Source organism: Chiloscyllium plagiosum, unplaced genomic scaffold, assembly GCF_037043375.1.
Source record: "Chiloscyllium plagiosum isolate Xiang-an unplaced genomic scaffold, Cpla_swu_hap1 HiC_scaffold_5, whole genome shotgun sequence".
Classification (NCBI taxonomy): domain Eukaryota; kingdom Metazoa; phylum Chordata; class Chondrichthyes; order Orectolobiformes; family Hemiscylliidae; genus Chiloscyllium; species Chiloscyllium plagiosum.
The window spans coordinates 136,561,158-136,575,474 of record NW_028270143.1 but is presented as its reverse complement, the minus strand read 5'-3'; the positions used below and the strand labels follow the sequence as shown (position 1 = coordinate 136,575,474).

Here is a 14,317-nt window from a genome sequence, read left to right as displayed (position 1 = left end):
GGCTGTGTGAGGAGGGGTCCCCTCCCCGGCCTCTGTGTGTGGGGGGGCGTCCCCGGGCTCTGTCTGAGTGGGGGGTCCCCGGGCTCTGTGTGAGCAGTGGGGGGCCTAGGCTCTGTGTGTGGTGGGGGGGTTTCCCTCCCTGGCCTCTCATTGTGGAAGCTGTCTCTGTTCCCAGCGCCAGGGTCCCAGGTTCGATTCCAGCTTCGGGCCACTGACTGTGTGGAGTTTGCACGTTCTCCCCGTGTTTCCATGGGTTTCCTCAGGGTGCTCCAGTTTCCTCCCGCAATCCAAAAATGTGCAGGTCCGGCTGAATCGGCCATGGGAGATCATCTGTGGTGTTGACTAGGTGGGTTAGCTTATAGTTAGGGTGGGGTGCAGACTCGACCAACCAAATGGCCTTTGTCTGTACTGTCGGGATTGTCTGACTCTCTGATTCCATCTCTGTGTGGGGTTTGCTTGCCATGGTGAGGTTAGTGCTGGTTGTGTTAAGGATTAATTAGTAAGTGCAGTAATGATCAGAAGGAGGGCAACGCTCAACAAAGTGTTGTTGCTGACACCATCAGGCCTCAGGCATTTCTGACCCCAAAGTCAGGGCCATTGTCTCCCCAGAAATACAATTCACCTAAAGCCATGACATCGATTTCCCCTCACCCCCAACACCCTCCTCACTATACCCACTTCACTCCTTACTACCTCTACAGCTGCCTTTTAACATTCTGCTCCTTTCCTTCCCTTAGGATTTCTTCACGCAGAGAATTAAACCCAAATGGTCAGGCGAGGTGAGTCTTGTTCGCTGGTCCCTTCACTCTCACTGTGGCGGGGCTGGCTCCGTAAATGGGGCTACAAAGCCTCCTGGGAGGTTTCACCGGCCAATGGCACTCAACGTAGCAAACACTCTGAAAGGTGCCAGTATTTTCACACACTCTCAAGTTCAAGGCTGCTCTTAGCCAGGAAGCCCAAACAAAACTGAAATCAATAGGTATCTGGAGGCAAACTCCCCACTGGTTAGAGTCATACCTGGCCCTTGTGGGTATTGGAGATCAGTCATCTCAGCTCCAGGACATCTCTGCAGAATGCAGAAGGTTTTTGAGGCATGACCTCCTCTTGACAAAACCATGTTGACTATCTGAAATCAAACACTTGCTTGCAAGATGATGATAAATCCAATCTCTTATAATCCTTTCCAAAACTTTTGCTGCTAGAAATGTAAGGCTCACTGGTCTATAATTACAGTTCCTCAGGGTACATAGAACAATACAGTGCAGAACAGGGCCTTCGGCCCTCGATGTTGCTCCGACCTGTGAACTATTCTCAGCTCATCCCCCTACACTATCCCATCATCATCCATGTGCTTATCTAAGGATTGTTTAAATCTCCCTAATGTGGCTGAGTTAACTACATTAGCAGGCAGGGCATTCCACGTCCTTACCACTCTCTGAGTAAAGAACCTGCCTCTGACATCTGTCTTAAATCCATCACCCCTTAATTTGTAGCTATGCCCCCTTGTACAAGCTGACGTCATCATCTTGGGAAAAAGACCCTTTACCCAAAACGTTGATTTTCCTGCTCCTCGGATGCTGCCTGACCTGCTGTGCTTTTCCAGCACCACTCTAATCTAAACTCTGATTTCCAGCATCTGCAGTCCTCACTTTTGCCTAAAAGGCTTTCACTGTCCACCCTATCTAATCCTCTGATCATCTTGTGTGTCTCTATCAAATCCCCTCTTAGCCGCCGCCTTTCCAATGAGAACAGACCCAAGTCTTTCAGCCTTTCCTCATAAGACCTTCCCTCCAGACCAGGCAACATCCTGGTAAATCTCCTCTGCATCTTTTCCAATGTTTCCACATCCTTCCCGAAATATGGGGACCAGAACTGTACACAATATTCCAAGTGTGGCCGCTCTAGTGTTTTGTATAGTTGCAGCATGATATTGCGGTTCCGAAACTCAATCCCTTTACCAATAAAACCTATCACACCGTATGCCTTCTTAACAGCACTATCCACCTGGGTAGCAACTTTCAGGGATCTATGTACATGGACTCCAAGATCCCTCTGCACATCCACACTACCAAGAATCTTTCCATTGATCCAGTATTCTGCCTTCCTGTTATTCTTCCCAAAGTGCATCACCTCGCATTTAGCTGCATTGAACTCCATTTGCCACCTCTCAGCCCAATTCTGCAGTTTATCCAAGTCCCCCTGCAACCTGTAACATTCTTCCACACTGTCCACCACTCCACCGACTTTAGTGTCACCTGCAAATTTACTAACCCATCCACCTATGCCTGCGTCTAAGTCATTTATAAAAATGACAAACAGCAGTGGTCCCAAAACAGATCCTTGTGGCACACCACTAGTAACCAGATTTCAGGCTGAATACTTTCCATCAACCACCACTTGCTGCCTTCTTTCATAAAGCCAGTTTCTAATGCAAACTGCTAAATCACCCTCAATTCCATACCTCTGCGTTTTCTCCAACAGCCTATCATGCGGAACCTTATCAAAGGCTTTACTGAAGTCCATGTATACCACGTCAACTGCCCTACCCTCATCCACATGCTTGGTCACCTTCTCAAAAATCTCAATGAGATTTGTGAGACACGACCTGCCCTTGACGAAACCATGTTGACTATCTGAAATCAAATTGTTGCTTTCTAGATGATTAAAAATCTGATCTCGTATAATCCTTTACAAAACTTTTCCTACAACAGAAGTAAGGCTCACTGGTCTATAATTATTTGGGTCATCTCTGCTGCCCTTCTTGAACAAGGGCACAACATTTGCAATCCTCCAGTCCTCTGGTACTAAACCTGTAGACAATGACAACTCAAAGATCAAAGCCCAAAGGCTCTGCCATCTCCTCCCGAGCTTCCCAGAGAATCCTCGGATAAATCCCATCTGGTCCAGGGGACTTGTCTACTTTCACTCCTAGAATTGGTAACACCTGTGCGTAACAAACCTTGATCCTTTCCAGTCTAATATCTCATACCTCAGTCTTCTCCTCTACAATATTCTCCTTTTCCTGAGTGAAAACCGATGAGAAATGTTCGTTTAGCACCTCTCTGATCTCCACCGGGTCCACACACAACTTCCCACTTCTGAATTGACTGGCTCTATTCCTACTCTAATCATCCTTTTACCTATCGAAAGTTCTGTTTGCTAAAGACTGCTCGTGTCCTCTCTTTGCTCTTCTTAACTCTCTCTTTAAATCCTCCCTCGCTGATCTGTAACTCTCCATCGCCTCATCTGAACCATCTTGCCTCATCAACACATAAGCCTCCTTCTTCTGCTTAACAAGAGATGCAATTTCTGTAGTAAACCACGGTTCCCTTACCTTATCACTACCTCCCTCCCTGACAGGGACATACCTATCAAGGACACGCAATATCTGTTCCTTAAACCAGCTCCACATTTCCATTGTCTGCATCCCCTGCATTTTGCTGCCCCATTCTATGCATCCTAATTCTTGCCTAATCCCATCATAATTGCCCTTGCCCCATCGATAACTCTTGACCTGTGGCATGTACCTATCCCTTTCCATCTCTAAACTAAATGTAACTGAATTATGGTCACTCTCTCCAAAGTGCTCACCTACAACTAAATCAAACACCCGGCCTGGTTCATTACCAAGTACCAGACCCAGTGTGGCCTCCCCTCTTGTCGGCCCTTCGACATACTGTGTCAGGAAACCCTCCTGTACACATTAGACAAAAACTGATCCATCCGATGTACTAGAGTGATAGCATTTCCAGTCAATGTTGGGGAAGTTAAAGTCCCCCATAATGACCACCCTGTTCCTTTCACTCCTACCCAGAATCGTTTTGCTGATCCTCGCCTCCACCTCCCTGGAACTCTGCGGAGGCCTATAAAAAACTCCAAGCAGTGTGACCTCTCCTCTCCTGTTTCTAACCTCAGCCCACACTACCTCAGTAGACGGGCCCTCCTCAGGGTAGTGTCTGAGGCTCTGGCCCTAGCCTAGCTGCTTCAACACCCTTCTCTCCAGCATAAAGTCAGGAGTGGGGATATCCGCTGATGATTGCACAATGTTCAGCATCTTTCACAATTTCTCAGATACTGAAGCAGTTCATGCTCAAATGCAGCAAGATCTGGACAATATCCAGGCTTGGGCAGACGTGGTAAATAATGTTCACACCACACAAGTATCAGGCAATGACCATCACTAATTAGATCCAATCTAACCACCATTGCTGGATCCCCCGCTATCAACATCCTGGGCTTCCTATTGATCAGAAACTCAACTGGACTCACCACATAAACACAGCGGCTTCAAGAGCAGGTCAGAGGCTGGGAATACTGCAGCGAGTAACCCACCTCCTGACTCCCCAAATCCTGTCCACCATCTACAAGGCAGGAGTGTGATGGAATACTCCCCACTCGCCCTCGATGGAGGCAGCTCCAACAACACTCAAGAAGCTCAACACCATCCAGGACAAAGCAGCCGCTTGATTGGCACCACATCCACAAACACCCACTCCCTCCAACCCCGACGCTCAGTAGCAGCAGTGTGTACAATCTACAAGATGCACTGCAGAAACTCACCAAAGATCCTCAGACAGCACCTTCCAAACCCACGACTACTTCCATCTTGGACAGGGGCAGCAGATAGATGGGAACACCACCCCCTGCACGTTCCCCTCCGAGCCACTCTCCATCCTGACTGGGAATATATATTGCCGCTCCTTCCATGTCACTGAGTCAGAGTACCGCTGTAATGACGTTGTCTGTCTCCCTACAGCCCAGGAGCCCCCCAACAAGGCAGCTGACCAGCTCCTCAATGAGGACTATTTCAGGATGGGCAATAAATGCCAGTGACACAGATCCCTGCACCAAATGACGTAAAATAACCTCCTGTACCTAGCCTGCACGTTCTCCTTTGTCTGAAAGCGCACAGTATGAGTATTGACCTGTCCGGCCTATGGTGGCAGTTGCCTTGGAAACCAGAGTGAGAGGCTGGTTTGGGACCTGTCCTTGAGTGAGGGTAGGAGTTTTGTGGCAGGTGTCAGGGATCGCTTGTGGCTTATGATCCCAGCTGGGGGTGGGGTGGAAGTACTGAGGGCTGGCTTGGCGTGGTGCCATCCAGCCAGGCTGACAATGGGTTTGTCAATGGTCTACCTACAGTATAGAAGTGTTCCTCACTGCCTGAGATGTGACCGGTTCTGTCCTCCATTGCAAGGTACCATCAGCCAGCCCGCTGGAGAGCCCAGAGCAGCGGTCATTCCGTGCCAGACAGAAATACTTTGAAATTGATGTGAAACAGCAGGTAGCAGAGAAACCCAAGCGAGTGTCACTGGTGGCAGAGGATGATCTGAGGAAGATGAAGGAAGAGGAAGGTAAGACATGTCAGTGTGGCCTGGGGGGGGGGAGTGGGGCGTTCCTGTCATTAACCTGGAGACTGCACCAGGGAAACCCTTAGTGCTTTTCCAACACGTTTCCAACAATCCTGCTTCCTTCGCACGGCTCCCAAGGCTGTTGCTGCTTCTGGAACATTCCGCTCATGAGAAACTGTTGTAACCATTGACCAAATTTTCACCTTTTTCCCCGATGTCATCCCTGTCACCTACACCTCGAATGCAGACCAACCAAACCGCGCCACTCCCCTCCCCCTCCCGCACCACCCCCAAACCGCCCCGATCCCCCCCCCCCAAACCACCCCGATCCCCCCCCCAAACCGCCCCCACCCCCCCAAACCGCCCTCATCCTCCCCCCAAACCGCCCCGATCCCCCCCCCAAACCGCCCCCATCCCCCCCCCCAAACCGCCCCCATCCCCCCCCCCAAACCGCCCCCATCCCCCCCCCCAAACCGCCCCCATCCCCATCCCCCAAACCGCCCCCATCCCCATCCCCCAAACCGCCCCCATCCCCATCCCCCAAACCGCCCCCATCCCCATCCCCCAAACCGCCCCCATCCCCATCCCCCAAACCGCCCCCATCCCCATCCCCCAAACCGCCCCCATCCCCATCCCCCAAACCGCCCCCATCCCCATCCCCCAAACCGCCCCCATCCCCATCCCCCAAACCGCCCCCATCCCCATCCCCCAAACCGCCCCCATCCCCATCCCCCAAACCGCCCCCATCCCCATCCCCCAAACCGCCCCCATCCCCATCCCCCAAACCGCCCCCATCCCCATCCCCCAAACCGCCCCCATCCCCATCCCCCAAACCGCCCCCATCCCCATCCCCCAAACCGCCCCCATCCCCATCCCCCAAACCGCCCCCATCCCCATCCCCAAACCGCCCCCATCCCCATCCCCCAAACCGCCCCCATCCCCATCCCCCAAACCGCCCCCATCCCCATCCCCCAAACCGCCCCCATCCCATCCCCCAAACCGCCCCCATCCCCATCCCCCAAACCGCCCCCATCCCCATCCCCCAAACCGCCCCCATCCCCATCCCCCAAACCGCCCCCATCCCCATCCCCCAAACCGCCCCCATCCCCATCCCCCAAACCGCCCCCATCCCCATCCCCCAAACCGCCCCCATCCCCATCCCCAAACCGCCCCCATCCCCATCCCCCAAACCGCCCCCATCCCCCCCCCCAAACCGCCCCCATCCCCCCCCCCAAACCGCCCCGATCCCCCCCCAAACCGCCCCGATCCCCCCCAAACCGCCCCGATCCCCCCCCAAACCGCCCCGATCCCCCCCCCCAAACCGCCCCGATCCCCCCCACCCCAAACCGCCCCGATCCCCCCCACCCCAAACCGCCCCGATCCCCCCCACCCCAAACCGCCCCGATCCCCCCCACCCCAAACCGCCCCGATCCCCCCCACCCCAAACCGCCCCGATCCCCCCCACCCCAAACCGCCCCGATCCCCCCCACCCCAAACCGCCCCGATCCCCCCCACCCCAAACCGCCCCGATCCCCCCCACCCCAAACCGCCCCGATCCCCCCCCCCAAACCGCCCCGATCCCCTCCCAAACCGCCCCGATCCCCCCCCAACCGCCCCGATCCCCCCCCCAAACCGCCCCGATCCCCCCCCCAAACCGCCCCGATCCCCCCCCCAAACTGCCCCGATCCCCCCCTAAACCGCCCCCATCCCCCCCAAACCGCCCCCATCCCCCCAAACCGCCCCATCCCCCCCAAACCGCCCCCATCCCCCCCAAACCGCCCCCATCCCCCCAAACCGCCCCCATCCCCCCCAAACCGCCCCCATCCCCCCCAAACCGCCCCCATCCCCCCCAAACCGCCCCCATCCCCCCCAAACCGCCCCCATCCCCCCCAAACCGCCCCCATCCCCCCCAAACCGCCCCCATCCCCCCCAAACCGCCCCCATCCCCCCCAAACCGCCCCCATCCCCCCCAAACCGCCCCCATCCCCCCCAAACCGCCCCCATCCCCCCCAAACCGCCCCCATCCCCCCCAAACCGCGTCCATCCCCCCCAAACCGCGTCCATCCCCCCCAAACCGCGTCCATCCCCCCAAACCGTTTACCCGCTCCTTCACCCTCCAAACCGCTCAACCCCCTAACCACTCCCCCCACCCCCTAAACTGTTCCCCTCTGCATCCCCCTCACCCTACCAAACCGTTCCCTCCGCTCCCCCCTCACCCCCTCAACCGTTCCCCTTGTTCCCCCTCCCGAAACTGTTCCCCCACTCCCTCCTCATCCCCCCCCAAACCGTTTCCCCGCTCCCCCCTCCCCCTCTCAACCGTTCCCCCGCTCCCGCCTCTCCCCCTCAACTGTTCCCCCCACTCCCTCCTCACCCCCCCAAACCGTTTCCCCCCTCACCCCTCCCAAACCATTCCCCTTGCTGCCCCGAAACCGTCCCCCCCCAAACCGTTCCCCCAGCTTCCCTCTCACCCCCCCAAACCGTTTCCCTTGGTCCCACTCCCCCCAAAACGTTCCCCCCCTCACCCCCCTGAAACCGTTCCCCCCTCACCCCCCCAAACCGTTCCCCCAGCTCCCCCCTCACCCCCCCCAAGCATTCTCCCAGCTCCCCCTCACCCCCCCCCAAAACCGTTCCCCCCTCACCCCCCCCAACCATTCCCCTTGCTCCCCCCTCCTGAAACCATTCCCCTCTCTCCCCCCTCACCCCCCCGAAACCGTTCCCCCCGCTCCCTCCTCACCCCTCAACTGTTCCCTTCACTCCCCCCTCCCCCCCGAAACCGTTCCCCTCACCCCCCCGAAACCGTTCCCCCCGCTCCCTCCTCACCCCTCAACTGTTCCCTTCACTCCCCCCCCGAAACCGTTCCCCTCGCTCCCCCCTCACCCCTACTCAACCATTCCCCTTGCACCCCCTCCCCCCAAAACCGTTCCCCCTGCTCCCCCCTCACTCCCCCGAAACCGTTCCCCCCTCACCCCCCAACCGTTCCCCTCGCTCCCCCCTCCTGAAACCGTTCCCCTCGCTCCCCCCTCATCCCCCCGAAACCATTCCCCCCGCTCCCTCCTCACCCCTCAACTGTTCCCTTCACTCTCCCCTCCCCCACTGAAATCGTTCCCCCCGCTCCCCCCTCACCCCCTCAACCGTTCCCCTCGCACCCCCTCCCCCTAAAACCGTTCCCCCTGCTCCCCCTCACCCCAAACCGCTCCCCCTCACCCCCCAAACCATTCCCCCCGCTCGCCCCCCAAACTGCACCTCCCTCACCCCCCAAACCGCGCTCCCCCTCACTCCCCCAAACCGCGCTCCCCCTCACCCCCCCAAACCGTTCCTCTCGCTCACCCCCCAAAACTGCACCCCCCCAACTGCTCCCCCCTCGCCCCCCCCCCACCTCCCCCAAACCACTCCCTCTTGCTCCCCCCTTCCCCTCCCAATGACTCACCATTCCCCACCACTCTTTCCCCCCCCTCCTTTGCCCTCCAATCTCACAGCATAGAAACAGGTCCTTCGGCCCATTGTGTCTGTGCCAACCAGTAAACACCAAAGCATTTGGTCAAGCAGTCTGTGCTGACCTTGCCAGTGCCCCGGCAGCTGTTCCAGATCGTGCTCCTGCCCAGTCTGGTCCCACTGAGATGGAGTCTGCAAGTCAGACTGGGCTTCAACTCCGCAGGAGGAACCGATCTCCCTTGTGTGCGCAGCCCCTTTTGAAGTGTGTTTTTCTGTCCCAGAGCGGAAGATGCGGCACCGAGCTCAGGATGTGGTGCTGGATGAAGAGGAGGAGGAGGAGGGTGAAGAGAAGGGACTCTCTGATATCAGTGGGCAGGCCAGCGTGATGATCGAAGGCGTCGAGTACAAGATCGAGCAGTTGCACAGAAGGAATCAGGAATCACCAAGCACTGGGTATGCAGCATGTTTTATCAGGAACCCCAAACCCTGGAATCAGAGAGGAACTAACCTCCCGCGTGTACCTGTGATCAGATCAAAGCAGTAACAGCCTGAGGTGCTGGCAGAGTGGATCCAGGAACTGGGTTACTCTAATGTTGTAGACAGCCTGATGACTCTCGATGGATGGGTAGTGATCCAGTAAAATCCCTGGCCCCAATTAAAGCATCTTTCTGGAGAAGCTCAGTAGGTCTGGCAGCTGAGTTTATGTTTCGGGTCGGCTGACCCTTCCTCCGAGCCAGTTTGACTAGAAACGTTAACTCGGATTTCTCTCCCCAGATGCTGCCAGACCCGCGGAGCTTGTCCAGTAATTTCAGTTTTAGTTTCTGATTTCCAGCATCTGCTGCACGTTTGGTTTTCTAAAGCATCTTTCTGTCTCTCAGAGCGTTACAGGTTGATGGTCGGGGAGAGCAGAGATCAAGTGAAGAAACGCGACCCAACTCCATGACTGGGTAAGAGACTGCCTGTTAAATGTTCCATTCCAGTTACATACCCCGCTGTGATGATGCTGTGTGCTATCATTGGGTAAACCACATGGTGAAATGGGGATGATGCTGCCATTGCCTCTCCATGGGGATACCATACCGCCAGACTACTGTACTTCCCTGGGCATCTCCGCGACGCTGTGTGTGTGTACGCGTCGCGTGACGGGGGGTGTGTGTATACACACATCGCCGTGACGGGGGGTGTGTGTGTGTGTGTACACACATCGCCGTGACGGGGGGGTGTGTGTGTACACACATCGCCGTGACGGGGGTGTGTGTGTGTACACACATCGCCGTGACGGGGGGGTGTGTGTGTACACACATCGCCGTGACGGGGGGTGTGTGTGTGTACACACATCGCCGTGACGGGGGGTGTGTGTGTGTGTACACATCGCCGTGACGGGGGTGTGTGTGTGTACACACATCGCCGTGACGGGGTGTGTGTGTGTGTGTACACACATCGCCGTGACGGGGTGTGTGTGTGTGTGTGTACACACATCGCCGTGACGGGGGGGGTGTGTGTGTGTACACACATCGCCGTGACGGGGGGGGTGTGTGTGTGTACACACATCGCCGTGACGGGGGGTGTGTGTGTGTGTGTGTGTACATACATCGCCGTGACGGGGTGAGTGTGTGTGTGTGTACACATCGCCGTGACGGGGTGTGTGTGTGTGTGTGTACACACATCGCCGTGACGGGGGTGTGTGTGTGTGTGTGTACACACATCGCCGTGACGGGGTGTGTGTGTGTGTGTGTGTACACACATCGCCGTGACGGGGTGTGTGTGTGTGTGTGTACACACATCGCCGTGACGGGGGGGGGGTGTGTGTGTACACACATCGCCGTGACGGGGGGGGGTGTGTGTGTGTACACACATCGCCGTGACGGGGTGTGTGTGTGTGTGTGTGTGTGTGTACATACATCGCCGTGACGGGGTGAGTGTGTGTGTGTACACACATCGCCGTGACGGGGTGTGTGTGTGTATACACGTCGAGGTGACGGGGTGTGTGTGTATACACATCGAGGTGACGGGGTGTGTGTGTGTGTGTATACACATCGAGGTGACGGGGTGTGTGTGTGTGTATACACATCGAGGTGACGGGGTGTGTGTGTGTATACACATCGAGGTGACGGAGTGTGTGTGTGTGTATACACATCGAGGTGACAGGGTGTGTGTGTGTGTATACACATCGAGGTGACGGGGTGTGTGTGTGTATACACATCGAGGTGACGGGGTGTGTGTGTGTATACACATCGAGGTGACGGGGTGTGTGTGTGTATACACATCGAGGTGACGGGGTGTGTGTGTGTATACACATCGAGGTGACGGGGTGTGTGTGTGTATACACATCGAGGTGACGGGGTGTGTGTGTGTATACACATCGAGGTGACGGGGTGTGTGTGTGTATACACATCGAGGTGACGGGGTGTGTGTGTGTATACACATCGAGGTGACGGGGTGTGTGTGTGTATACACATCGAGGTGACGGGGTGTGTGTGTGTATACACATCGAGGTGACGGGGTGTGTGTGTGTATACACATCGAGGTGACGGGGTGTGTGTGTGTATACACATCGAGGTGACGGGGTGTGTGTGTGTATACACATCGAGGTGACGGGGTGTGTGTGTGTGTGTACACATCGAGGTGACGGGGTGTGTGTGTGTGTGTGTGTATACACATCGAGGTGACGGGGTGTGTGTGTGTGTGTGTATACACATCGAGGTGACGGGGTGTGTGTGTGTGTGTGTATACACATCGCGGTGACGGGGTGTGTGTGTGTGTGTGTGTATACACATCGCGGTGACGGGGTGTGTGTGTGTGTGTGTGTGTATACACATCGCCGTGACGGGGGGTGTGTGTGTGTGTGTATACACATCGCCGTGACGGGGTGTGTGTGTGTGTGTGTATACACATCGCCGTGACGGGGTGTGTGTGTGTGTGTGTGTATACACATCGCCGTGACGGGGTGTGTGTGTGTGTGTATACACATCGCCGTGACGGGGTATGTGTGTGTGTGTGTATACACATCGCCGTGACGGGGTGTGTGTGTGTGTGTATACACATCGCCGTGACGGGGTGTGTGTGTGTGTGTATACACATCGCCGTGACGGGGTGTGTGTGTGTGTGTATACACATCGAGGTGACGGGGTGTGTGTGTGTATACACATCGAGGTGACGGGGTGGGTGTGTGTGTGTGTGTGTGTGTATACACATCGAGGTGACGGGGTGTGTGTGTGTGTGTGTGTGTATACACATCGAGGTGACGGGGTGTGTGTGTGTGTGTGTGTATACACATCGAGGTGACGGGGTGTGTGTGTGTATACACATCGAGGTGACGGGGTGTGTGTGTGTGTGTGTGTATACACATCGAGGTGACGGGGTGTGTGTGTACACACATCGTCGTGACGGGGTGTGTGTGTGTGTGTATACACATCGAGGTGACGGGGTGTGTGTGTGTATACACATCGAGGTGACGGGGTGTGTGTGTGTGTGTATACACATCGCGGTGACGGGGTGTGTGTGTGTGTGTGTATACACATCGAGGTGACGGGGTGTGTGTGTATACACATCGAGGTGACGGGGTGTGTGTGTATACACATCGAGGTGACGGGGTGTGTGTGTATACACATCGAGGTGACGGGGTGTGTGTGTATACACATCGAGGTGACGGGGTGTGTGTGTATACACTTCGAGGTGACGGGGTGTGTGTGTATACACATCGAGGTGACGGGGTGTGTGTGTGTATACACATCGAGGTGACGGGGTGGGTGTGTGTGTGTACACACATCGTCATGACGGGGTGTGTGTGTGTGTGTATACACATCGAGGTGACGGGGTGTGTGTGTGTATACACATCGAGGTGACGGGGTGTGTGTGTGTGTGTGTGTGTATACACATCGAGGTGACGGGGTGTGTGTGTGTGTGTATACACATCGAGGTGACGGGGTGTGTGTGTGTGTGTGTGTGTGTGTATACACATCGAGGTGACGGGGTGGGTGTGTGTATACACATCGAGGTGACGGGGTGGGTGTGTGTGTGTATACACATCGAGGTGACGGGGTGTGTGTGTGTGTGTATACACATCGAGGTGACGGGGTGTGTGTGTGTGTGTATACACATCGAGGTGACGGGGTGTGTGTGTGTGTGTATACACATCGAGGTGACGGGGTGTGTGTGTGTGTGTATACACATCGAGGTGACGGGGTGTGTGTGTGTGTGTATACACATCGAGGTGACGGGGTGTGTGTGTGTGTGTATACACATCGAGGTGACGGGGTGTGTGTGTGTGTATACACATCGAGGTGACGGGGTGTGTGTGTGTGTGTATACACATCGAGGTGACGGGGTGTGTGTGTGTGTGTATACACATCGCCGTGACGGGGTGTGTGTGTGTGTGTGTATACACATCGCCGTGACGGGGTGTGTGTGTGTATACACATCGCCGTGACGGGGTGTGTGTGTGTATACACATCGCCGTGACGGTGTGTGTGTGTGTATACACATCGCCGTGACGGGGTGTGTGTGTGTGTGTGTATACACATCGCCGTGACGGGGTGTGTGTGTGTGTGTATACACATCGCCGTGACGGGGTGTGTGTGTATACACATCGCCGTGACGGGGTGTGTGTGTGTGTGTGTATACACATCGCCGTGACGGGGTGTGTGTGTGTATACACATCGCCGTGACGGGGTGTGTGTGTGTGTGTATACACATCGCCGTGACGGGGTGTGTGTGTGTGTGTATACACATCGCCGTGACGGGGTGTGTGTGTGTGTGTGTATACACATCGCCGTGACGGGGGGTGTGTGTGTGTGTGTGTGTGTGTGTATACACATCGCCGTGACGGGGTGTGTGTGTGTGTGTATACACATCGCCGTGACGGGGTGTGTGTGTGTGTGTATACACATCGCCGTGACGGGGTGTGTGTGTGTGTGTATACACATCGCCGTGACGGGGTGTGTGTGTGTGTGTATACACATCGCCGTGACGGGGTGTGTGTGTGTGTGTATACACATCGCCGTGACGGGGTGTGTGTGTATACACATCGCCGTGACGGGGTGTGTGTGTGTGTGTATACACATCGCCGTGACGGGGTGTGTGTGTGTGTGTATGCACATCGCCGTGACGGGGTGTGTGTGTATACCCATCGCCGTGACGGGGTGTGTGTGTATACACATCGCCGTGACGGGGTGTGTGTGTGTGTGTGTATACACATCGCCGTGACGGGGTGTGTGTGTGTGTGTATACACATCGCCGTGACGGGGTGTGTGTGTGTGTGTATACACATCGAGGTGATGGGGTGTGTGTGTGTGTGTATACACATCGCCGTGACGGGGTGTGTGTGTGTGTGTGTATACACATCGCCGTGACGGGGTGTGTGTGTGTGTGTGTATACACATCGCCGTGACGGGGTGTGTGTGTGTGTGTGTATACACATCGCCGTGACGGGGTGTGTGTGTGTGTGTATACACATCGCCGTGACGGGGTGTGTGTGTATACACATCGCCGTGACGGGGTGTGTGTGTATACACATCGCCGTGACGGGGTGTGTGTGT

General features: G+C 56.0%; 2 protein-coding genes across 10 annotated transcripts in view; one reads left to right on the top strand and one right to left on the bottom strand.

The window, feature by feature from the left end:
* Positions 1 to 14,317, bottom strand: part of LOC122547322 (nuclear receptor-binding protein 2-like) — a 318,269-nt gene that overhangs the window by 70,176 nt on the left and 233,776 nt on the right. The gene's annotated exons all lie outside the window — the stretch shown is intronic.
* LOC122547985 (protein scribble homolog) overlaps positions 1 to 14,317 on the top strand; it is a 101,063-nt gene that overhangs the window by 15,733 nt on the left and 71,013 nt on the right. For 6 of the 9 annotated variants that reach the window (XM_087987740.1, XM_087987738.1, XM_087987745.1 and 3 more), the window contains 4 exons: positions 738 to 779; positions 5,195 to 5,351; positions 9,062 to 9,233; positions 9,659 to 9,727. In XM_087987740.1, the coding sequence (XP_087843866.1) occupies positions 738 to 779; positions 5,195 to 5,351; positions 9,062 to 9,233; positions 9,659 to 9,727 (440 nt within the window). The remainder of the gene's footprint in view (positions 1 to 737; positions 780 to 5,194; positions 5,352 to 9,061; positions 9,234 to 9,658; positions 9,728 to 14,317) is intronic. The other 3 variants (XM_087987743.1, XM_087987739.1, XM_087987746.1) reach the window with 1 other exon arrangement.